At 41.6% G+C, this 24877-nt stretch overlaps 1 protein-coding gene across 2 annotated transcripts in view; it reads right to left on the bottom strand.

Annotated features, from left to right (window-relative positions):
- The window catches only part of grid1a (glutamate receptor, ionotropic, delta 1a), a 292626-nt gene that overhangs the window by 14711 nt on the left and 253038 nt on the right, over window positions 1–24877 (bottom strand). The window contains exons 8-11 of one of the 2 annotated variants that reach the window (XM_080781653.1): window positions 11943–12044; window positions 10234–10431; window positions 8208–8538; window positions 5691–5832 (exon numbers count right to left, since the gene is read on the bottom strand). In XM_080781653.1, the coding sequence (XP_080637779.1) occupies window positions 5691–5832; window positions 8208–8538; window positions 10234–10431; window positions 11943–12044 (773 nt within the window). The remainder of the gene's footprint in view (window positions 1–5690; window positions 5833–8207; window positions 8539–10233; window positions 10432–11942; window positions 12045–24877) is intronic. The other variant, XM_080781654.1, reaches the window with a different exon arrangement.

Raw genomic sequence — 24877 nt, 5'->3', positions numbered from 1 at the left:
AAATAAATAAACATACAGTATGTGCGTGCAAAGGGCCAGATTCACAACGGAGATTTACGACCAGGTGTAATTGAAGTGCGTAATGAGAGCATATTAATTCGTCCGATCAAGCTCACATGTCATTCACCAAAGGTGGCGTAATGACTTAATTTGTGCGGATCACCCGTCTATCTCATTTCGCCTCTTTCCCAAGCGATTCGCCTGGTGTCGCCTGGTTTAATTGAACATCCACGCCATATAAGGCAACAGGAAATATCTTTCCTCAGGTGAAAAACGTCATCACAGCCTGCAAAATGCACAAATCCCAAGCTTACAACAGTGAACACGGTGCTCCGCGATGCACCGCACCACACAAGCTTGTAAAGCAGTTTATTTTGACAGGCGAGTCTCTCGCAATGTCAACGGACTGAACGTTATAAAGTTTAGGCTACTCTCATAACCAACTCGTTCATTTATTGATTTAAGTTCAAGTTCAGGACCAAGGCTATACTTGGCACTTATACTACCTATAAAGTTGCACACTCGAGGTAAAAATGATAATGTTAGTTGCATTGATTAATGGGGGGAAGACGGTCCTTCGTCTAAAAACACACATGTTCTCCCTGGCCTTTTAACACCACATGCCTCCCCACTTATTAATCATGTGTTGCTGTGCTCTCCCATTCTACAGTCTTGTTCTGTACTTCTTTTATTTTACTCGTGAAAAATGTTTTTACTGTATCTTTTTGTGCATTTTGCCTACTGTATATGTTTGTTTTTTATGCTGTCCAGCACTTTGGTCGACCTTGGTTGTTTTAAATGTGCTCTAGAAATAAAATTGACTTGACTTGACTTGTCTTTTGGATTACTATCAGATCACTGTTGTATAGGCTATCTGAATCATGCCTATGGGGAATTAATTTGTTCTGGACAAGTAGCTTAATCGGATCACCAGCTGATTTTGACAGGCGGGTCTCTCGCACGGACAGATCTTCAAGCTAACAGCGCAAGTTATAATTATAAACGAAACGGACGGAAGCACCGTATAGAAACTTGTCAACTTATTTTGGCACGTGATTGCTTCACTCCTTTGCAGAGGTAAAATTAAAATCTGATAATTTTTATTATTTGATTTATTGATTACTGGGGTGATTGATTCCCTGCCCTGCTGTCCCACTACATCGGATTTGGAAAGCAAATGGAATAATGGACATGCATCACAGGACAGATTTATTCCATCCCGGACCATTTATGCCTTTTCTTCTGGAGGGATTAAACCGTTTTTGGATGTCGGAAAAGCTAGATTTCATCCGATCCCAATATCCGCGAAGTTCAAGTTCATGTATTCCACACGTAACGTGGGAATGCTCATAAATGTCCGTACACTCACGATATGAGCGTAAACGCTAAACAGAGTTGTGAATCTGGCCCATTATGTCTATCTACACAGGTACACATTATGTACAGTATATGCACACCCACTTGCACACGCACCCACCCACTTGCGCGAGCACACACACACACACACACACACACACACACACACACGTAACCAAACTGCTGCTTAGCATTCCATCTCTCTCCTTCCATGTCCACATGTGGCTATTTGCTCAGAGGTAGGCTGACTCAATGTAATCAAATACCAATTTTTCTACCCTTTGGGAGGGGGACAGAGATAGAGGGAACCAAATTGGATTTACTGACAAATAACATTTGGACTGAAGAGAACCTACTCGTTAGGTGGTGTTGTGGGTCAGAAATGATTGGAAAGCATGAATAACAGAGATGAATAACAGTGTAAGACTTATTTTGGCACTGCTCTCACTTCTCCCTGGAACCTTTTTCTTGTAACGATGTTCTTACCGCTCTGCTCTCCATTGACTCCAGAAAGTCAACAAGGAAGGATGGTTTGGACCCGTTTTTTCTTAAATTAGTTGCTCCATTAATTGCAGAGCATATGACACATATTTTTTATTTTTCTGTGTCAACATGCATAGTTCCCAATATATGAAAAATGCCACATATTTCTCCACTACATAAAAGGTGGAAATGTTAATGATCCAAATCATTATTACCCAATCCCCAAGCTGTCCTGTCTGGCGAAAACACTGGAGTCATTAGTTAATAATCAGCTCAAAATCTTCCTATCAACTCAGTCTGACCCCGTTTCCACTGGTTGGTTCCCAATGGGAACTGGTGCAGTTCTTTTTGGTTCTTAGTCCATGAGCCAGAGCTCCAAAATTGGTGGGAAAAACTAGACCTATGTTAAATTGTCCAATACAAGTAAATTAATACATTCCACAGTAGTAGCTTTTTCATATTTTCTAGTATTTTGCATATTTTCCTACATAATGTGTAGCATATTTCAAAATGTAAAAAAAGAATTAATGTAATACAATAAATCATTGTCTTCGTGTAAGTAATAAACTGGGCAAGTTTTTTGGTGATAACAATCTAATATAGGTATGGCTTAAATTTGCACACTCAATTCAAAATTAACGTTCCAATCTTGGAGCCCTGGCTCATGGACTAAGAACCGAAAAGAACTGAACCGGAACCAACCTTTGTATTAACCCCACTTCAGCCTGGTTTTAGAGCTAAACATAGCACAATCACTACCGTAATTGTAAATGACGTATAGCTTCTGCCATGGACAAAAGAAAACAATGTGCTGCATTATTTATAGATTTATTGAAAGCCTGGAAATACTTGCAGGTGGTTTCAGAGCTACTGAGAGATCTCAATGTGTGAAAGCTGTGAGAGCCCAGATCCTTGTGGGACAAGGTGTCCCACAAGGATCAGATCCTGGACCCTGTTTTATTTACCTTATATTTATAACTTTGACTTTAGATGGTTGTCAAGCACACTTCGATGCAGATGACCATTATTTATTGCATTGCTGATTCCAATAGACAACTTACAGCATTAATTTAATATACTTCAAGATGCCCTTAGAGAACTGAAGCGTGTTCTAAATGCTGGAAAAACTAAATTCATGCTACGTTCTCTAGGTCCAGGGGAATTGATTTTAATAACTTTTATATTACTACCTCGAATGGATCTAACATAGAAAGGGTTGCTGAATACAAATACCTTGGAATATGGCTTGAATATGGCTTTACATTCAAATACCATATAGACAATCTTGTCTGTAAACTAAGGCATGTTTCTTTTTTACCGGAACAGAGCTAGTTTCCCAACTCCATGTAGGAAAAGGGTTATTGAGGGGTTATTTCTTTCTGTGTTGAACTATGGAGATGTCATATATGGAAAAGCTGCTCATTCTGTCCTCAAGCCCTTGGATGCAGTTTATCATTCTGCTTTGCAATTTATATCTGGTGAACCTTACAGAACTCATCACTGCATCCTATATGACAGAGTGGGTAGGCCCTCCTTGGCCGACAGGCGGAATAAACATTGGTATCTGTTTATTTTTAAAGCAATTGATGGAACTTTACCGTTGTATATTAAAGCTCTGCTTGATTGGAATCCTGTAACATATACAGTAGGACACGCTCCAGTCACTGGCTCACACTAAAGGTCCCAAATGTAAACACAGAACTGGGGAAAACAGCCTTTCGTTTTAGTGCCCCAACCACGTGGAATGACCTACAGCTTAAATTAAAGATCTGTTCTCTCATAATACAAGGTCAATTTAAATCTTTGATTGCAGACTTACCCCCAAGTGTCTGCAACTGTTTTTAAACATACGTGCTACATCACACGATGAGGAAATGTTGCTGTTCTGTTCGGTTTTTGTTTATTGCTTTTAAATGTTGTATTATGTGTATCTCGACGACACTGCAAATGAGGGTGACCTCAATGTCTTTCGAGAATAAATACATGAATTTGAATGAATGAATGAACATTCACCCACATGCAGGTGCAAAATGCTTTAGGCTACCAATTAACGAACAAGCAAGGCAGCAAGCTTGCTAATGTTCAATGCACAAACTGTTCTATGTGTGTTTTATAAAGACACAATGCTCTGAGTCCTGACACCATTTCAGCTATACAGTGTAGATGACAGACTGTTTTGTAGCAGCTGAGCTGAAAAGGTTTTCATCTAAAGAGTGGTGTTGCAGGGAGCAATATGTGCAATTTTTAAGTGCTTGGCCAAGTCACTTAACATTTATCTGCTTGCCCTAGGCATTTAGTAATAACTTACTTTATAGAGCCAGACTGATATACTGTATCGGTCTGTCTGTCTGTATATTGGCCATTATTTGACTTTTTTAGGACCCCATCAAACCTCAGTAGTTCAACAACCGAGATGCCCTCCCCTGGTGGAACCATAGCCCCAACAGGAACCTTTACCCTGCACCTCGCAGACAGGGCCGCTTTTTAGGTAGTGTGAAATGCGAATGGTGCCGCCGCACAGGGCTTTCCCCCCCCCTTTTTTAAGAAACACTTTCCATCTCAGAGTCAGAGCTAAAATAGGCAGGGGCGGTTATTAGCGCTACACACGGCAGTTAGAGGCCCCGAGAGTTCTCCCTGAAAAATATCGCATCGCAGCCCGTTCTGTCGCAGTTGATTTTTCACCTATTTAGGCTGCGGTCGGTTTGGGGCCAACAAATAACAGCAACACAAGCAGCTGTTCATTTTACTTCCAGTAATTTGAGCTGCACTGCAGGGCAGACTGGTTGGGTGGTGGTTTCTGATTATATCAGGGCAACAGGTTTGTGTTCCATCGGTATCCGTTCGTAGAGTAATACATACGTAGACATGTTAAATTGCTCATATAGATCATCAGACAGTGTCAGCCCCAGAGACCCCTCCTGTGACAGCTTGCTTGACATGACTCATGTCATGTTAACTATAGCTTCCTTACAACAAATAAAATAACATAATGTGGACCACAATCTCTGCATTCACACTGTTAAGCTGCTAAATTGGGCAGTGCATGACAATTTCTTACTCATTGGAGATGAGAACCTGGCATAATATTTGTAGGAAAGTGAAGCTTGCACATTGTCTCCCCCCCCCCCCCCCCCCCCCGCATTTCTCCCAGATGCCTCCGAGTGTAAAAATAATTTCTTCTTACACTCTCAGAGCTAAATGAATACTGATGATTTAAATGTGTGGCTGTAATTTGTACAATGTCAAAGTACTAAGCTGCAAACATAACATACAGTACGTGAGTCAACTCTAAATGTATGAATCCTAGCATCCCTATTATGGGAATATATTATAATTATAATTATATATAATAATTATAATTATTATATATAATATATTTAAGCAGTTGAAATCAAAACAAACTTCAAGTAATTCAGTGTTTGACTAACGAGGATGTAGGGTTGTCTCAATAATTACATAATAATTTAATCGCAATAATTTGAGGTAATTGCAATTATTTTGTGATAATCGTCATAATCGTGTCCATGTTGAAAAATGTTCATACATTAAAAAAGCTAATCTAGATCAGCTGTAGCAATAGCAGATCTATAGATCAGCTATTTCCGCTATTTATTTTTTATTGTTTTTAAATGCCAGTTATTTGTTGGTATATTTCATTTATTTGTCATGCCCCATGCATTTTTCTTATCAGGAAGCCTAAAAGGCAAACGGAATTGTAATTTCTATTCAGAATATTCCAATTTCCAATTCCAAAAACACCGTTAAATCGTTAATCGCAATTACTTGTGTGACAACTAATCGTCAACTTAAATGTGTAATGGTGACAGACCTACGAGGACGGTGAGCCTTACCGCACGGTGCTGTCCATGCGTGACACTGTGAGGTAGGCCGCCAGATTGGCCGTGTAGGAGGAGCACACGATGAGCGTAAAGAGCCACCAGCTGCCCATGACGATCCGCAGCGCCACCGATCCCAGAATGGAGTCGCTGCCTGCTGAAACGCAGGAGGTACAAACACCCACACGTATGGGCAGGCATACTACAGTATACGCACAGGAACACAAGCATGCATCTGCAGGCACTGAGAATAGACAATAAAACCCTTATAATATGTGTTATATATTTTTGAAAAAATAGGTGTTAAATTGCTTTATATTCCTTTGCTGATTTTTTTTGTTCAGTAATAGCTCTATCTCTTACAATTTTACAATTACAATTACAATTTAGGGTTAATCTAGAGCAATTTACAGTAAACTAATTATGATTTTCAGTTCAGGATACCAATTTCAGGAGAAAGAACCCATGCAGGATACAAGATAAACAAGTGGAATAAACAAGTTCTCTCCAAGTAAATGGGTTGGCTTGGATACAATTGGAATGCAACCCCGACATATGTAGCTAAGGCACAGCCTTATGTCCTAATATGGGGTAAATTCCAGAACACTTTTATTGTGATCTCGCTAATCAGTACCATGTAGAGTCTACATGGTACATTGTAGACCAAAGAATCCTCACAGGCTATAAAATGCTTGTGTTTTGAACAATACCTTACAAATCTCTCAATCTGTGCTGGCAATGAACTCAGGATTCTTTCATGTAATTGTTTAAGCCTTAACATTCCATCTGTTTGCTCTGTTAGGCCTCATTCACACGTACCAAACACCAATCAAGCAATGTTTGTTTTTTTGGGTCATCACAATGCTTTTCCAATGGGCGTCACATGGTTTGATCAAACATTTGTGTTTGATTGCTGATTGCTCCCCCCTCATCAAACAAAAATGTTTGGTCAAACCATGTGACTCCCATTGAAAATGAATTGGAGCAGCAATCAAACAGCAATCAGACATCACACACGGACCGAACATTTGTTGTGTAGGTGTGTACGAGCCTTAGACAGCAACAGATCTGTTCAACTAATTATGACTAACATTGACTATCACATAGCTGTTCTGTTCCTTTCTCACTTCCTCTCAAATACGTCTCCCCCTACAAAAACAAATTTGGCATACATTAAAACGTTGAGGATTTAACTGATTCTGAAAGATGTGTGAGACTGAACGGTAATGAAAACATTATTTGTGTCAGTGTCAGTCAATTGATGGCTCTGCACCATTAGGGGATAGTCATGACTATGATTCCCTTCATATGACAAAAAAATCTAATGGCAGTCCCTCAAATTTGGCCACATATGTCATATAGTCATTATGTGCAGTTTAACTCTGTGCTAACATCACAGCATGTGAGTTTTAGGGGGGTCTTGGATGTAAAACTTTTGGATCTTGATCTTATATCCAACCGTTTGGCCCACACGTTTGGCCCACAATTCTGTCAGCTCTGTAATTGATTGATTAATGCCTCTGATTATAAGGCAAAGCGCTCTCCTTGGCAAGGTTCAGATTAGTTACTGATTAGTGAAGGGCAAATCGAAAGGGTACGTCTCCCTGACCTCCTTATGGGATGAAGGAAGGGCAATCATTGTCCAAGATAACTGCCTTTCGAGGAAAATCTGTGTGAGCATGTATGTGTGGGCGGTCAGTCTCATCTGTGCTAACCTTAAAACGAAGCTCGATCACGTGCCAGAATATCATTATCAAATCATCAGGGAAAATGTGCGTGCCAAGTTTCTGGTGTCGAACTATGCTTTGCTAAACATCAGCAGTCAGATCCACATCAAAGGGCCTTGCGCCATGGAAAACGCTATGCCCTTGTGAATCAAGAAATGCCAGTGGAGGCATGCAAGCCAAAAAAAAGAAGGGAAAAAAATTGAAAGAATTCAGCTTTTCTTAAAATATAGTCGCTGTTGGGCTCAAAAAGGCTGTCGGGAAGTGAGCCAGACTTTGATAAATGTAGCCAAGGCTTTAACGTCAGTTGCTGAGCTAGTCATTTATCCGCATTGGAAATACCTGGATCACAACCAGAGCCAAAAGGCACGATATTCTCCCAGACAAGGGCACCTTTACGAAAGGCCAGGGTGGCTGTCATACAGTATCTGAAATTGTATCACTAGTCCTGTGGCTGTGTAGTCTTTAGAAAGAAATGTGTTGATGTGATATTTTATATGACTGTGTTGGCATACATGGTTATTCTACTAGTGGAGGCACTTTTCCACCTTATCAGTTTCATGTGCATCGTCTCAGAAAATATATACCCTTCCCGGTTCTAACAAACAAAGCCATGCTGTACTACTATACTATATCTGTACTAGCTTGATGCAAATGTCCTGAATGATATAAATAATCCTATAGGCACTAGTATTCAGTGGTAGTTCAGGCTTTTTTTTGTGCATGTTTTGATTCTATATATTGTCTTTAGAAAGACCAAGATACTGTCTGACACCTCACCCATCCTCCCTCTTTGTCCCACACCCACCTTGTTGCACGAAGGCACCATAAACGATCCAGATGGCGCTCTGCAGTGAGGTGGAGACGGACGGGTGGGCGTGGCCTCCCGCCGTGTTCTGGGAGCGCACCGACTGGATGCGCCGGAGCAGGAAGATCATGATGCCAACAACGGGGATGGCGGCCGCGATGCACGCCCACACTGCCAGGTCGAATGGAGCCAGCAGGGAGAAGATGTTGATCTTTTCCTCTGACTTGCGCATCAGGATCCCCACCGAATAGTCCAGGTATCGCTTACTGAAGTCCACCACGCTCTCTCGCTCCGGGGTGATGGTGATGGCTGATATGGCCAGGTCTGCTCTCTGCGGTGCATGGGGGAGAGAGAGAGAGAGAGAGAGAGAGAGAGAGCAACTGTAAAGTAGTAAATTTTTTAACTCTGCCCACATTATTCGCACAGCCTCTCTCCTCTGCTGTGTGTTCAATCGATGTTTCATCGTGGAATGAAATCTAGCATGTTCAGTTAACATGCATACGGTTTAATCTCGAAATTGAATCTGTCGAGATCAACTCACACACGTGCAGTACACGCACGTCGCATGCACACACAATGCATATACTGTATATATATAATCCTGAAATTGAATCTGTATTAGATCCATGATATTGTGTCTCGTCATTTTACTGTCAGAAACTATCAGGTTCCACATAAATCACTGTGTCATAAAGTGAATATGATGAATTTGGGTTCCAACAGTGGTGGGTGCCCGCAAGATGTGGCTATGAATAATATGTTCATTTGATATGCAATGATAACCCCCATGGTCAGATCTGTGGTTCATCATCCGCTGTCTCCCTTGGAGCTCTCTTAAAAGAGTCCCTTCAACTGGCATGCACAAGACTATAGCTTTCATCTCTCTCTCTCTCTCTCTCTCTCTTTCTATATAAGCACACACCATCCATCTCGCACGGGCATATCTGTGGACACCTGCTGCTGTGGAAAGTCCCAGTGACACTAATCACATTGCGATTGTTGAGTGAAACAGCACCCTCCTCACTTGGGCCATAATCAGAGACACTCCGTCACAGGAAGAGTGATAGGCTTCCCCCCTAGCTGAGCGATATTAGCATGAGATTGTAGGGTTGACAGCGTTGACAGTTCACACAGGGTGCCACCATGACATTTCTCCTATTAGCCACAGGGTAAGATTTAAGCTAGGTCTATATGAAGGGAAAATGCAGACATCCTTCAGGATACTGAAATAATATGTGTCAATTTAACTCTGTGTGTACATTTGTTGCATGTTTTTACTTAGTAGTAGTTACTGAGTTACAAGTCAATAAATTAACATGCCCACTGTGTAGGTGTATTGTAATCCATTCTCATACATCATTCTCTGTACCTGTCTAACTACTTCAAAGTGAGTGACACCCATAGCCACAACAACCAGAGGGAGCGACCACGATCTGGTTCTCCCTACATTTTAGAACAAACTAAAATTAAAACTCTACTACTCCGCCACCACAATATGGAATGCCCTGACACCATCCATTAAACGATGTATCACTGGTTTCTTCCAAAATTGGTCTGAAAACCATCTGTCAGGAGGGCATAAGGGGAGCTAGTTCTATTTCCCTACCAACCACTGCCGTTATTTCTTCCCCCTTTTCTCTAAGCTGTTTATATTAGTTGATGACATGTAGTAATGCGTAATATTTGATTAATTAAATACATAGTCTATTGAAAAATGATGGATGAGACGAGGCGAAGGAGAAGGAGAGTGGCCGTTGCCAATCTGTCACTTCGTTTCCCCCCCGCTGGCTCACAATGTATTCATATGCACAAATGCCACAAATCATTAGAGACACTTGTATGTAAGGCTACAGTAACAATTTTCTTTTCAAAAACTGTTATACACTGGCACCAGTGCATAACAGATTTTGAAGGCACAGTGTGTGGGCTCAGACCATCATCTACAGCATCTGAGCATTACTGTGATGCTTTTCGTTCTAAACTGACATCTGAACATGAACTGGACTGGTTTCAAATAACAACTGACCTTGCCAATGAGCTCTCCGATCATGCCATTCCAGGATCCGTTGGGGAGAGCTGTCCCATACTTGCCATCTCCCACCTGGTAGATGTCATACTTGAAGCCCAGGATCTTGGCGAGGGCATCCAGCACATCGATGGAGAATCCCTTGTATCTTTTGGGTTGGCCCAGAATGTTCTCTGCCACCATAACAAACGGCTCTTCCTGTTCAACAAAATACAAAGCAAGAAGCAGGAGAAGGGGGTTTAGCTTTTGGGGAATGCATTACTGTTTCGGCAGAGTATATTATTCTGGCGAGTAAGCTCGAGGCATTATGGCACAAGAATAATGCTGAGTGATGTGAACGTGCATTTTCGTCTCAGAGCCCCTTAATTTATCCTCAGGCCTCGGAAGACAGTGCAGTGTACTTAATCACGAGCACGCTATTTGTCACGCTGCTCCATAATCTCCTCGGCATCTGATCGACGGTGAGCATACTGTACATTCCATCATCTTTCAAACTCAAGGAAAGAAGGGTGGGGTGGGGTGGGGTGGGGGGCGGGGGGTGACACCTTTATTAAGAGCATCTGTGGTGCTCCAAGTGAATCTCCAACTACAAATTTATGTTAAAAAAATGTTTTTGTGAGTGACTGTTGACCTGTAACACGTGGGTGGCGCCGTGATGATGACGATGATGCTTCATAAGCCAGAAATTGCCACTGTAAATTTACTGCACCCAAGCATGTCTCTTCTTTATGGGTTGGAATTGTCAGGGTGGAATTAAATGGGTGGAAGAGGAGAGAGGGAATGAGCATGAGAGGGAGGGGGGGGCACAGTGGCACACAGAGAGAGAGAGAGAGAGAGAGAGAGAGAGAGGGAAGACCTGAAGATGAAGGGGACAGAGCAAGAGAAAGAGAGGGGGTGGGCTGTGAAAGTGGGGTTGGGAAAACGACTTGATTAAACGGCACTGCCAAGGGGGAGCCGAGCAGAACTTATGTGAATAAATATGGTGAAGGTAAATCATGTGTGAAGAAGAGGATGAACAGAGAGAGAGAGAGAGAGGGAGATATGAAGGTAGAGGGAAAAAGAGGTGCGAGGGAAGAGAACAGGGGTCAGAAACTGTTGCTTGTGGTACTAGCGGAGTCAAGGATAAGCCGCAGTGCTGCGGCGGTGAATTTAATGGCTTCTTGATGCTGTAGATTCACAGGGCGAGATGGAGAGGAGGATCTTAGAAATCCCACTTGCCAGGGAGAAATGACCAGAGACTGTGACCAAGCAGTGGTGAGTGGATAAAGAGCGGTCTGGTGCTTCAGGATTGTATATTGCCCTTTATCAGTCTTCCATTCACCTGTGATAAGCCTAGCCTGCAGATTGAATAAGAGCTCATTGAACAAGTTTAAATTGGACCAAGATGTCCAATATAAACTGGGTTCAACGAACTGGGGCTGGGGGGGCACTCAAATGCTCTTTCAAATTGTTATGGATAAAAGAAGCTATAGAAAAGACACTCTGTATTTTGTTATTTTGATTTGATTAAACGTCTCGAAGCACAGATGCTTGAAAACTTGAAATCTGGTTAATGGCCGATATGAGCTCGACAGTAAATATCATGCATATGCTAATGTTCATGTGTGTACTCGGTTGTTTGCTTACACAGGTCAGGTGCATAATATAGATACAGTGAACTAATTACACAGGTCAGGTGTATATAGATACAGTGAACTAAGAAAACGTACCAGCAGTGTTACAATCTTCAGTGTTACTCCCTGCATCCCACTCTCGATCCGATTCTCCTTTAGGCTGCCATTCAAGCCACGCGTGGAATCCCAAGTCGCCAGCTGAGTAGATGAAAGAATGAAACAAGCAGAGAGCAGGGGAGGGGAGGGGAGGGGGGGAGAAAAGGAGAGCACACGTGAGCAGGAAATAATTTGCAGCAGAGGCACGTCGCTGTGATGAAAAAAGGTACAAAACATCTCGTCGTCAAACTTATCACCGACATAATTAAACAATCAATTGTTGTTCAGTGGAATCAAAGGAGGGGCTTAATCATGACTGAACTAATCATCGTATCTGATACTTTGTGTCTCAATTTGTGCTGCGATCGGACACTGCACTGGTCGTACAAACACTTGAGCCAGTCACCAAGGCAACAAGTAGAGGCCATTAGCATGCGATCAGGACCCTCTATTCATTCTCCTACCCGCAGCAAGAGAGCGCGTGAGAGAGGGAGAGAAGCATGCAGCGTTAGTGCTGCTTTTAGCCACAATAGTGACAAAAACATTCTTAGACGTTACCATCAATACCATACCATACCACCTTTATTTATATAGCACATTTAAATAACAACAACGCTTTACAGTAAAACATAAAACACAACTTCATTAAAAAACAACAAACAACATGCACAGTTTCACATTAAACGATAATATTTTATTTATCATGTGATGATGATGAGGATGATGATTTTGATAAGTAAGAGGAAGATCAGAAGTAGAAGGAAATAAAGTGCCAATCGGCACAGGTCTCCACCAGGGCAGGTATAAGGTGTTAGCCTTCTGGTGGCGCTATAACAGGCCGTTGAGGAATATTTGGCGAAGAGGTTCGTCGTTGGCATCCAGGGAGTGTGTATGAAAGTTTGGCATGGATCGGGCCAACGGTGCCGGAGATTAGCTGATAGCGGACGGACGGATGGAAGGACGGATGGACACACGGACGGAAGGACGGCCGGAGTGCAAAACATACTCTCCCCCTAGGCCTTCGGCCTGGTGGAGACAATAAGAAGTAAATGTTGAGCATTGAATGGCAGGAATGTCAACTTTACAGTGAAACAGTGGCCATGGAATGGAGCAGCTGGCCCTCTCAGAGCCATCTTCTAAGTCTCTTTCCACAACATGAACCCTCTGAGCCATACCTTATCTTCTGCCAGACAAAGAATTTGCGGAGAGCAGACAAACCGAGAGCAATCTCTCATGGCCAAACAGCAGACCTGTTTTCCTGCAGGACAGTCTTGCCCTTGCTGCTACACAGGGCCCCATACCCACACACCGCCCACAGACATACTACAGTATGCACTGTGCTCTCCAAAGCACTGTCTGAGACAATGAAGCGGAAAGTACAAGAAGTGGAGAAAATATAAATAAAATAAAGAAGGTTTTGCTGGGGACCTTTACTCTTTTGTTCACGGAGTAAAGTTTTGAGATATGCAGGTCATCTTATGTACTTTATTCACTCTATACAGTATTTTTGCTTTCCTACAAACTACAATTACAAACTATTATACTGTATGTTCTGTACGTACTGTGTGTGACTTGCACTGTTTGTGCTGCAAAACGAGTGGACATTCAGTGGATGTGATTTAACAAGATGTGGTGTACGACTGTACGTACTATGCCCTATCTCCTATCACTTTGAACTAGTACAGCCTGGCAGTTGATGTGCCACTCCCCCTTATAGGATGGTCTAGGACCTTCCACAAAGACCAACTCAAAGCATGATCAACCCACTCCCAGCCACATATGACATATGATTTTCTTTCTTTCTACTAGGTCTCGTTCTGGACTTTAGAAGCTCATAGAGTTATACAAAGCTGATTGCCTGATTTTTGGAACAACAAGATGCCAGTACTGCTGAGCAGCTGAGATCATGTATAATGGGATCAACTACTTGAATACAAAAAAAGAATGTAGTGGAATGCCTTTCAATTCATATAGTATCCAAACATCTAAAAGATTTGTTTATAAAAGGCTAACATTTGGCAGGGTGGAATTATCCATTATGAACTTGCGTTATTTGTTTTATTTAAGTGGATATATAACATTTTGTAATTAAATCTTTCACAAAAGCCTGGATTAGTGTACCAGCAGGCGGGATCCCACAAAGAAAGGAAATATTATCAATCACTGATGCTAATGTATGTTCTGTTAATCCCCTCCAACCAAATTGGATTCCGTGTGGTCTCTGTGCCAACTTGAAATGACAGAGACAGATGACAGAAAAAGTCGGCACACAATGGATGCTGCGATGATATAACATTCACCAGGTGGTAAATGCAACATAGGCGAACAACAGCGAATGGAACAAAGGCGAACAAGGCAGTGAGATGAGTCACATTCATCTGAGAAGAGAACTAGCTTGTTATCAGCGGTCTTTTGTTTTTGATAACCCAATTGCAGAGCTTCTGATCCACTGGGTATATTCCTGCATAGTCTTGCAGTTTACAGGGCCATACACAGTATACACAGTTTCACAACTTGCTACAGACGGCTTGTGAATTATATTTTCCTTCTTATGTGGGCGTACAGAAATAGTATTATCCAACTGTACAGTCAAATGGATCCCTGCTTGTCCCATGCTGTGTTAATCACACAGTGTGCGTTTTATGGCTTTTTATCTACAGCGCTGCCTGTATGTCACTGATATCAAGATTAGCCTGATCACAATGCATGCTTCCTGCTAAGATGACAGGAATTTATGTACTATACATTTACACAAGTGTATGTACTTAATGTAGCGTGACTGTGTCTATATTAAGAATGTCTTGGATTCTATGTGACGTGAGGGGCTACAATGGTATTAGATTCTAACTGACAGGAAGATAAGAGTGTTGTTCGGTCTGTCTGTCTGTAACTATGTACTGTATGTACTGTATGTATGTATGTATGTATGTATGTGCGTGCGTGCGTGCGTGCGTGTGTGCGCATGCTGCAATTGATGGAGGCATTGCCTGCCTCACATGGGGCCATTTTCCTCCTGAGTGGCTTTGTTGTCAGGAGGGCACAGTTTGCTTTCTCTCTCTCTCTCCGAGTTCCTGCCTTGTAAGAACAACACTAACGAGGAATAATTCGACTTCAAGGGACTTAACACATGTGGGAGGAAATTGGGGTGGGGTCTGGGTGGTTGGCGCAGAGAACTGACAAGGTCACACGCACCCTTCCACTAATCTCACTTAGAGAAAAACAGAAAAACTCATGCAGGTAAGCCTCGGTTCTGGCTGGGGTATAGCGGTAGTCTGTGGTTTGGTTGGTCAATTATTCATTCAACACATCTATCTATCTATCTACTCCAGAAGAGATTTGTTAGAACTGCTACTTTATCAAAACGACTCGATCACTCTGCTCCACTTTTCAAAAAGCTAAACTTACTTACTGTTTTCCAGATAAACAGAAACAGAAACACAAATTAGCTTTTTTTTTTACAAGCTCAAATATACGCCCAACTCCATCCCCAAGCATTTTAGTAATTACTTTCAAACAAATTCTCAAGTTCACAAATACAACACTAGACAGGCTACTCATCTCTCCCTATATCATACTATATGCTCAGTTTTCTATTAAATACTACACTCTGGGACAAATATTCTACTGGTTTATAACTTTCTTCTCTGAACTTGTTTAAGAACAAACTGAAGGTTGATCTGATTGACCAAATCACTTAATTATCATAGTTTGTATTATCTTCTCCTCTCTAATCATGTCTTAGATTATGAAGTATTTTGAATCATGATTTTATATATATTTTTTAATATACTGCAATCATGTCTTTTGGGAATTATTTATATCCTGTTATGTCTTTATTGTATCTTATATACTGTAGGTAGAGGCCTCGTATAAGCCCCCAGGGCTTTTTGCCTCCTCCTGGCACTTTCCATTTTTTATATATTTTTATATGCTCAATACTAAATAAAATCTAATCAATAGGTTAATATTTAAAGGTCTGGTGAACAAAAAAAAATGTTTTTGTAATTTTTCTTTTTTTTTGTCTTCTGAGCTCAATTGTAACCCAAAAAACCTTTTAACATTCAGTAGATATTCTGTAGTCTGGGGTATTCTGGCTCAAACAAATCCCATATGACATAACAATTTGCCAGCAGGAAGACAGAGATAAAGTAAACTCCATCACTTCCATGATTAAAAGTTGTTCTATCACTGACTGCGAGTTGAAGATGGTATGAATGCTCAAAACACAGAATGTGGATTGCAGATGGTGTCACATAGGCCTACACGTACAGGAATAATGAATGGACGCAGACTCCTTACTCTGATTTATCGGGAAGACGGAGATAAAGTAAACTCCATCAATCACTTCCATGTTTAAAAGTTGTTCCATCGCTGACTGCGAGTTGAAGAAGGTATGAATGCTCAAAACACAGAATGTTGTGATACTCGACACATTGTGACGTGTATAGTGTCGTGCAAATAATACATTTAACTTTAGGGCCCTTAACTACTTTTCAATATAGCTGTGGCCCAGACATTAGATATCAAAACAGTCTAGCTACTGTGAGACTATATCTCCAGTAAAGCCAATTCCATAATGTGCAAAAGGCAATGACAAAGTGGCATTACTTTAGTGTGAGTGTACACTTACACACTCATTATTAATTGAAATGTGCCCAGACTGCCCACTTGCAGTGGCGTGCACAGACATTTAGAGGGGCTCAAGTGAAAAATTAAGGCCGGTTGCCTTAATAGTGTGAGATGTATAGATTTTTGGGCCTAAATGATATATTAGAAGCTTTTTATCAAGAATTGATCAACGTCACCATGGTCCACATACTGTACAGAAAAAAGGGGGGGGGGGGGGTTACACTGTGAACCCCCCCCCCCCTTTTTTTCTTCTTCAAAAGTGCACATTTCTACCCAGAGGGAAAAGGGCAGGTGTAGCACCCCCTAGTGTCTATCTGTGCACGCCACTGCTCACTTGTCCGACACTACTCTCTTTGCAATGCATCTGTCTCCTGTCTCCTATGTAGAGGAGTTGTAAAGAGAAGGTTTTAGAGAAAGCTTGAGGAGGTTTTACACTGTGATTAGCATGCAGGTGTTAAAGCACCTCGTCTTCTATCCTCTTCCTTTCACATAACAGAAACATGAAAACAGAGAATTCTATTGATTCGACAGTTCGCCTGAGAAAACATTTCTGAAGAGGTGCTAAGAAATACCTGGATGACATATTGATTTTTCTTTCTTTTCTACCATTACCACATCTTCAATACAACTTGGTGTTTTTTTCCTCAGTGGATGTATTATTATCTTTTAATATTTCCGCTTAAAGTTTTCTATGGTGTGCTCATGCCATGCATGAGGATCCATCGTGTGCCTCAATGAGGTTCAAGAGTGAATTTAACGAGCCAATACTGACAAGTAGCCCCTGCAATAGGATGAGCTAAAAAATATGATGCATGAATCAAGAAAACATAACCTTTTGAGCCCTTCCACAGCAGAGAATATTGAGCTAATGAGGCTTTGCAATATGGTCGTTTTAAAAACACACTGGAAACAGGAAAGAGTGCCTGACATGTTATATTAACACTTTTTAATGGGACTCTGAAACCTCCTGGACATGTTAAAGGGATGGAATCAAACAGTCCTGGATTTGTACCCCGAACAATGGTCTCAATTACATTATCACCTAAAATTGGGGCTATCTACTGTATGCTGCCTAATTAAGGAAGAAAATCCTTGGTTCCAACTTCCAACTATTATGCGTCTCCAGTTTATGGCACTTCCATCTGGCAGCTGTTTACAACTCATGCCAGGGACTCAAGGAAGCTCTTCATGAGCATTTCTGGTGGGCTTTACTGATGATGTAGAAGTAGGACTGGGCAATTAACAGAAAATATGTTCAATGACTGACTTAATCTTGCTCATGTAGGTTAATCGAATAACGAGAAGTATTTTTTTATATAATTATATGAAATACACATTTGATTGATTATATGTCAATACATCGACATGAAAATGTTTTAATAGTTTGTTTATAAGACAGATAGGACAGACAAGGGGATGATATATATTTCTCTGTCTTGTTACTGAGCTCAAGGTGGTTATGTACATACCACGCTCCAAAATGTTGGAAGGTCACACACATTTGGCAGAACCTTGTATCTCCATATTTCAACAATTGTATATATATTTTCTTAATTGCAAAATAATGCCCTACTTTACAGTGTCACAGAAAAGTAGCCAACATAGGCGATCTACAAGCTCACAACACGTCGCATCGTGACCAGCTTTGAGCTTGCAGATCGGTCTTTTTGTATTTTTTTATTTGAATCCTGAAAAGTCACAGTTTTGGACATACAGTATGATGTTTCCACCTGACAGCCACGATCTGCAGAGTCATTCATGGAGAGCACTGGTTCTCAAAGTGGGGTTCAGGGATCCCCAGAGGTCTTCAGAGGGTTCCAGGGGGACTATGGCCAAATACATTATCAATTGTGCGGTCCTTGACATGTAGTCAGGGGATATTAATAAAATCTGGGAATACATTTCTTACCAAGAATTTTCTTCACCAATGTGTTGGTAAGGGTGTCTAGTAACATTGATTTCTATTCAACCACCCTAGGCGAATCTTTGACAGCTGCTGTAAGTTGGGGTAAGTTGCCCAAATGTGCTGACCTCATCACATTTGTGATGACGGCTATGGCCGTTTTTAGCCCAATTAGTGTTTTTCGTGCAAAACTAATGCTTGGAAAGGATTCAGAATCATGTAAGTTTGATACGTCACATGCTACTTAAAGCATAATGAAATTTAGAACATTTTGCCTTATATTGGTTGTTGATGGTACCCCAACTTTCAGCAGCTGTCCCCTGGGGTGGTTGAATAGAAAGCAATGTGGGATATGTTAGTAGACACCTTTACAAACATATTGGTGAAGAAAATTCTTGGTAAGAAATGTATTCCCAGATTTGACATTATTCTGATAATATTCCCTGACTACATGAAAGTGTTTGGGAACTATTGATTTACAGTAGAGTGATGGGAGTGAGAACACAGCCCTGAGGGCTGATAGACATTGGGTCGGACAGACGGGGCCCCAGTCTCCTGCCTGTCAGGAAGCATGGTGATCTATTGACAGGTGCTGGAGGTTAAAGCTAGCAGGGTTATCTTGCTGTGTAGCAACTGAGGAACAGTGTTGAAGGCAGAGATGATGAAATCCACAAACAAGTTGCTGTACTGTAGATGTTGGAGAATGTGGACGAAGTTATCTGCATCCAAGACTGAGCAGTTTGCTTTCTAAGGAAACTGTAGTGGTGGTTCTCAAAATAGCTAATGTCAAGAATGTGTGCCATCACTGCCATGTCAAGATTGTGTGCTAGGGATCACCCTTTAAGAGATACATAACATTTTGTCAAGATTTGTCGACACTTTTTGAAAGGAGCAGGTCTACAAGCTCATATGTCACGATATGACGCATTGTGACAGGTTGCAAGCTTGTAGATTGGTAAAAATAGGGGACGCCCTGGAACCTCCCGAAGAACTCCTGGGGGTCCCTGGAGCTCACTTAGAGAATTAGTATTGTTGAGACTACCACCAATCTCAACAACAGGTAGGCCATGCAGCATCAGATATCCTGAGGTTTCCATTATCAAAAAATACCAGAATAACTGTTATTGTATTGATGTGTATCAATGTCTGTACGGTATATGTGCCTCCCCGGATGCATGTGAACAATGGAGTTTTTTTGCGTCTGCACATAGCAAGCATGCATGTTGCACGTGGAAAGATGTCTTGCTCAGTTCTCTTTCTTTTTACATGAGCACCTGAATCCCGGAAGGATGCGGAGCTGGCACCCTTATCTCATCCCACCTGGAGCACAGCGATAAACCAGCTTGCCGTTTGAATGAATAAAAACAAGTGAAAGCTTATCTGCCCTGATGCACCCGAGATGATCCAGACAGACTGACATAACGCCTGTCTGTCACTCCCATAGCAACAACATGCAGCTCTACTGTCACACTCAGGGACAAAGAGACAGACCGGCAGACCGACCGACACGACAGACCGACAGTCTGACCGTCCATCCGTCCGTCCGACCGACAGACAGACGAATACAGATAATAAAGTTGAAAACAGACAAAAAAAAGATAACATGTGAAAAGAAGGGAATGCACTGAAAAAAGATAAATAAGCAAGTAAAGAGAGGAACAAGATATGAAGGGAGACAGATTGTATTGCTATGTATAATCTTCAGCAAAAATGTAGTCTTTACATTACATATACTTTTTCTCCTCTGTCTTTATCAACTTCTATTTACAATTTACCAGTGCAGCTTTACATATTAAGTAAAGTGGGACACTTTGACTAGTCTCTGTATTCCATGTGAGTTACTATAAATAGTTAAACTAGCATATATCTTATTTTGAGTGCCGCAGGAATAATTTATATTTTAGGAATGTAAGTACATGCAAAAGTACAAATGACAAAGCTAACGGATATTCACCCCATATATCAGTAGGCAATTATTCCACAAGAGTGGAATATCCTTTATGCACAATTACTTTTAATTTAACTTAGCATGTAATTACCCACACTCTCAGAGTTAAATTAATATTGAGGGTTTTACTGTGTGATATTGCACCATGAATTACAAATGACTGTGGATTCTGGGACAGAAAACCAAAAACATGTAATTTCCTAGAGACATTCTCAGAGGTCATTTTCTATATAACCTAAAACTAATGTTATTATTGCATAATCTCATGTTCCTTGACAATGAAGCCACTTTAAAGTGTTAACATACTGTATGCAAACTCTGATATTTGATTATATCTTTCAATTTCATTTTTAGCAGGGGAAAAACAAAACAAAAACAAAATAATAAACAAGAAATCTATGATCCTCATTATGCATCTCCTGACCCTATCAGCAGTGGGTTTCTAAAGCAATTTTAAAAATAGATTACCCAGTGTAATTGACAGCAATCACAATTAACACATCTGTAAGTGAATGACGACAGATGATGAAAATCCTCCAGCACTGCACGCACAATCTAATCTCTAACATAATGCGCTGGGCTGAGTTCATCTTTGCTGCGGTGTACAGCTGCCTAAAACCTGCTAAGATGTACCACCTTTGCATGCTTTTGAAGGTCATGTGCATACCGGTAATACAATTTTCCACATTGAATGTGAATGGAATTTGGCTCTGTTACAACAATAGAGATGTATCCATCTAGCCTGGCAAATAAGCCAGACGCGAATCTGCTGGCTTATTAGCCAGGCTAGTATCTAGGGTTACCATATTCTGAATAACCAAAAAGAGGACACATGCGCGCGTGCATGTGCACGTGCACGTTGTGCGTGTGCACGTGTCGTGTCGTGCGTTGTTGTGTGTTGTTGTCTGTGTTGTTGACATGGGTAGTTCTTTGGCATTTCAAACGTTCTTCACGGAGAGCAAGAGACAACAGTCTATCTGCAGACAGCGGAGCAGCAGCGAGCCTTTCTCTGGTCTGCTGTCGGGACCAGTGCTGTCCAACAGCGAGCCTTTCTCTGGTCTGCTGTCGGGACCAGTGCTGTCCAACAGCAGCGAGCCTTTCTCTGCTCTGCTGTCGGGACCAGTGCTGTCCAACAGCGCGCATGCAGAGTTATGAATAATACACATTCCGGGGTCAGAAAAGTAGCCAAGCCTAGAAATCAATGTGGGATATGTTACTAGACACCCTTACCAACACATTGGTGAAGAAAATTCTTGGTAAGAAATGTATTCCCAGATTTTATTAATATCCCCTGACTACATGTCAAGGACCGCAAAAATGTATTCGGCCATAGTCCCCCTGGAACCCCCTGAAGACCTCTGGGAGAACCAGTGCTCTCCATGAATGACTCCACCTCCACCGACATAATCTGCAGATCGTGGCTGTCAGGTGGAAACCTCATACTGTATGTCCAAAACTGTAACTTTTCAGGATTCAAATAAAAAAATACAAAAAAGCTGATCTACAAGCTCAAAGCTGGTCACCATGCGACGTGTTGTGAGCTTGTAGATCGCCTATTTTGGCTACTTCTCTGTGATGAGGGCCCAGGTAGAGCTGGGCCTTAATTTTCGGGCCTGTTGAGAACTGCACTAATAACTTTGGGGCAGGCCCATCTAGAGTTTAAATGGACAGGTATCAGTCAAAAGGGAGACATCGAAGAGGAAGGATGGATGGGGAAGGATCAACATATGGAATGTCAGAACAGGTCAGCTCCATATGGAGAGGTTGCTGGCTAATCACGTCCATATATGGGCTTAATATTGATGACGTCACATGGTGTCACGAGGCATGACCATATATGGTGCGTGACCAACTGACTGACTGACGGGAAATGCACGATTTCATAGTTCACTGCGACCTGCCGTCGCAAATTAACCATTTATTGCAACAAATGCAGTTAAACTTGCCGTTAAAGGCTCCGTGCTCAGGGAAATAATCTCTGAATTTTGTCGAAGCAGCATGCTAAGCAAAATCAGAGAACATTAGCAAAACCCACCATGTGAATACAAGAACAGGGACTATCAAGACAGTTAATGAGATTAACTTGAGTCATGCAAAATTAAAACATACAACTTGAATGCATTTTAACGTTAAAGCCATGAATCAGATTAGAGCTATATCAACATTGAATTCTAGTTTACTTAGAGCCATGCACACGAGAGTTTCAGTTCAACATTCAGTTTACACGTTTGAGCAATACGTAAGCAATACGTTGACATTGATATTTAGCTTGAATAAACAGACATATTTCTCAAGTATTTGAGCTTATGCCAGAGTTTTATGATCAAAAGGTGGAGGCTGGGGTGGGGCACTGAAAGAGGCAAGCTTTGCCAGCAGCCGTGCAGCAGCAGCTGCCTGTGAGTGATGAAGCAGCTGTCGTGTAGGAAGACGTATTTAAAGGAACGCTCTGTTAAGAGCGTGAGCTCTGATTGGAGTATGGATGTGTGATATAATGGTCAGCTGAGATGTGAATGATGAATAGCTATAGGCTGATTAGTACAATCAGCTGACTGACAGCTGATTAAAGCTGAGGCATTCAGACTAACCTACCGGTATATACATATGAAATATCGCAGGCTTAATTTGTTAGCCGCGTCCCAGTTGCTAGGCAACGCCTGCCTCAGCCCCGCCCAACCTGTTTCGGATGTCGGGTTCAAAACGTGGAGGGGAAGCCAGTGACGTACAGTACACTCGTACAGTATCACAACCAGAAAGCACAGGCGGGAACGGCAGTTTCGCATAAGTAAAGGTCTATGACTTGAAAAGGACAGCAGCGCCCTTTGTTTCTGGTTTTATCATCATACACAATTACAATTACAGCGACACATATAATGGAATTGCCATGTAGCCAAATTATAATACTGCATTATGCAAATGCACTTCCTCCAGGACTTTAACAAATGTTCTCGACTCTGCTCAATTAAGTTCTAATCAAATATCACCAGGGTACTTTCAATAATGTGGACCATTTTTATAATGTCCTGCACACTTGGCAGGATGTTTATGACGGGTGAGGGGGAGTCAGGATTCACATTAAAATGATAAGACCCGAAGATCTTTGTATAAGTCATTAGCGATGTCTAGTGGCGCTGAGACGAGTTGGCACGTCAATATGAGCAAACTAGTAGGCCTTTTTTAACAACAACAACAACAACAACATCGATCACTCTGCAGCAGTGCTCGGTGGAAAAAACTCAGTAGCCGCCCAGGAAATAGTATTTCAGTCTTCATTATAGTTTCTAACCAAAAGGACGCCTCATCTGAGAGCCATCAGGCCTGGCAGAAAATGGACTGAATGCATATAAACGATGATGGAGAGGGACCAAACTAGGAGGGCTGGCGGATGTAAAAGGGAGAAAGGAGCCAGAGAGATGAGCGGAGGAGGTGAGGAGAGGTGTCAAGAGGATTAGGAAATGGAGCGGGTGTAGGGGGCGGCAGGCGAGCTGAGAGGATATAGGAAAAGAAATCACAAATGAAACCGAGTTCAGCACAGGGGTTGAAGATGTACGCAACATACTTAGACCACTCAACAGATCTATGTAGTGCTACATGACATTGTATTGGGGAGGAAACCTTGTAATGGGGTGGCCTTCTATATAATAACAGTCATGTTGCGCAACTAAATTGCATCAGCTCCACACAATGCAGGGAGCAGGAACACATATGGGTACATCCTATTACAGGTAGAACATGGAAGCGAGGTACTTGTATTTGTGTCTATTTTCCCCCGGTAAATGGCCATGGCGTGTGAAGAGCAGACAAAAAGATAGCCACGCCTGGTAATGAACAGCAGCCCTGAATGCATCACATTAACTGGCCTTGCTGTCCCCTCTTGCCTCTAATGATTTGGGAATACGAGAGAGCCCGCACAGAGAGGCGCGTACCCTGCCCTCTGTTCCTTGTGTGCCTGACTGATCACTTTGAGTTTTAGACATGTTTCTCAGTAGCTGAGGGCCAAAGCAAGCAACAATGTGTATAACGCATGTATGTGCATAAGCTCAAACCTCTAAACTATAAATATACACAGGTAGAAATAATGATACATTTTCAGTTTTCAGTGTTTATTCATCCAATGGTGAATATGTGCATAGAATCATAATATGTGCATGTTTGTTTGTGTTTGCATCCTTACTAGTGATGCACCGAATATTCGGCCGCAGAAAATATACGTCAGAAAATGGCTAAAAATGCATTTTCGGCCCATTCGGTTTCGGCCCTAATAGGCAGAAAATGTATCACTGAATAATATATGCAATTGATGCATTCAAAAGAGCTGAAAAAATGTTTTATGGACCCATAATAGTGATTATTATTTAAGTAAAGTTTTGCCATAACCATTTATTTTGCCATAAATCAGGTATCTTTTAGGTACGGCCATGACCTGAATGGTAGGAAAAAAGATATATAATATTAATC

The sequence above is a fragment of the Protomyctophum bolini genome, assembly GCF_963924005.1.
Source record: "Protomyctophum bolini genome assembly, chromosome: 14".
Lineage (NCBI taxonomy): Eukaryota > Metazoa > Chordata > Actinopteri > Myctophiformes > Myctophidae > Protomyctophum > Protomyctophum bolini.
Note: the sequence above shows the minus strand (reverse complement) of the source record. Positions and strands in the feature narration are given on the sequence as shown.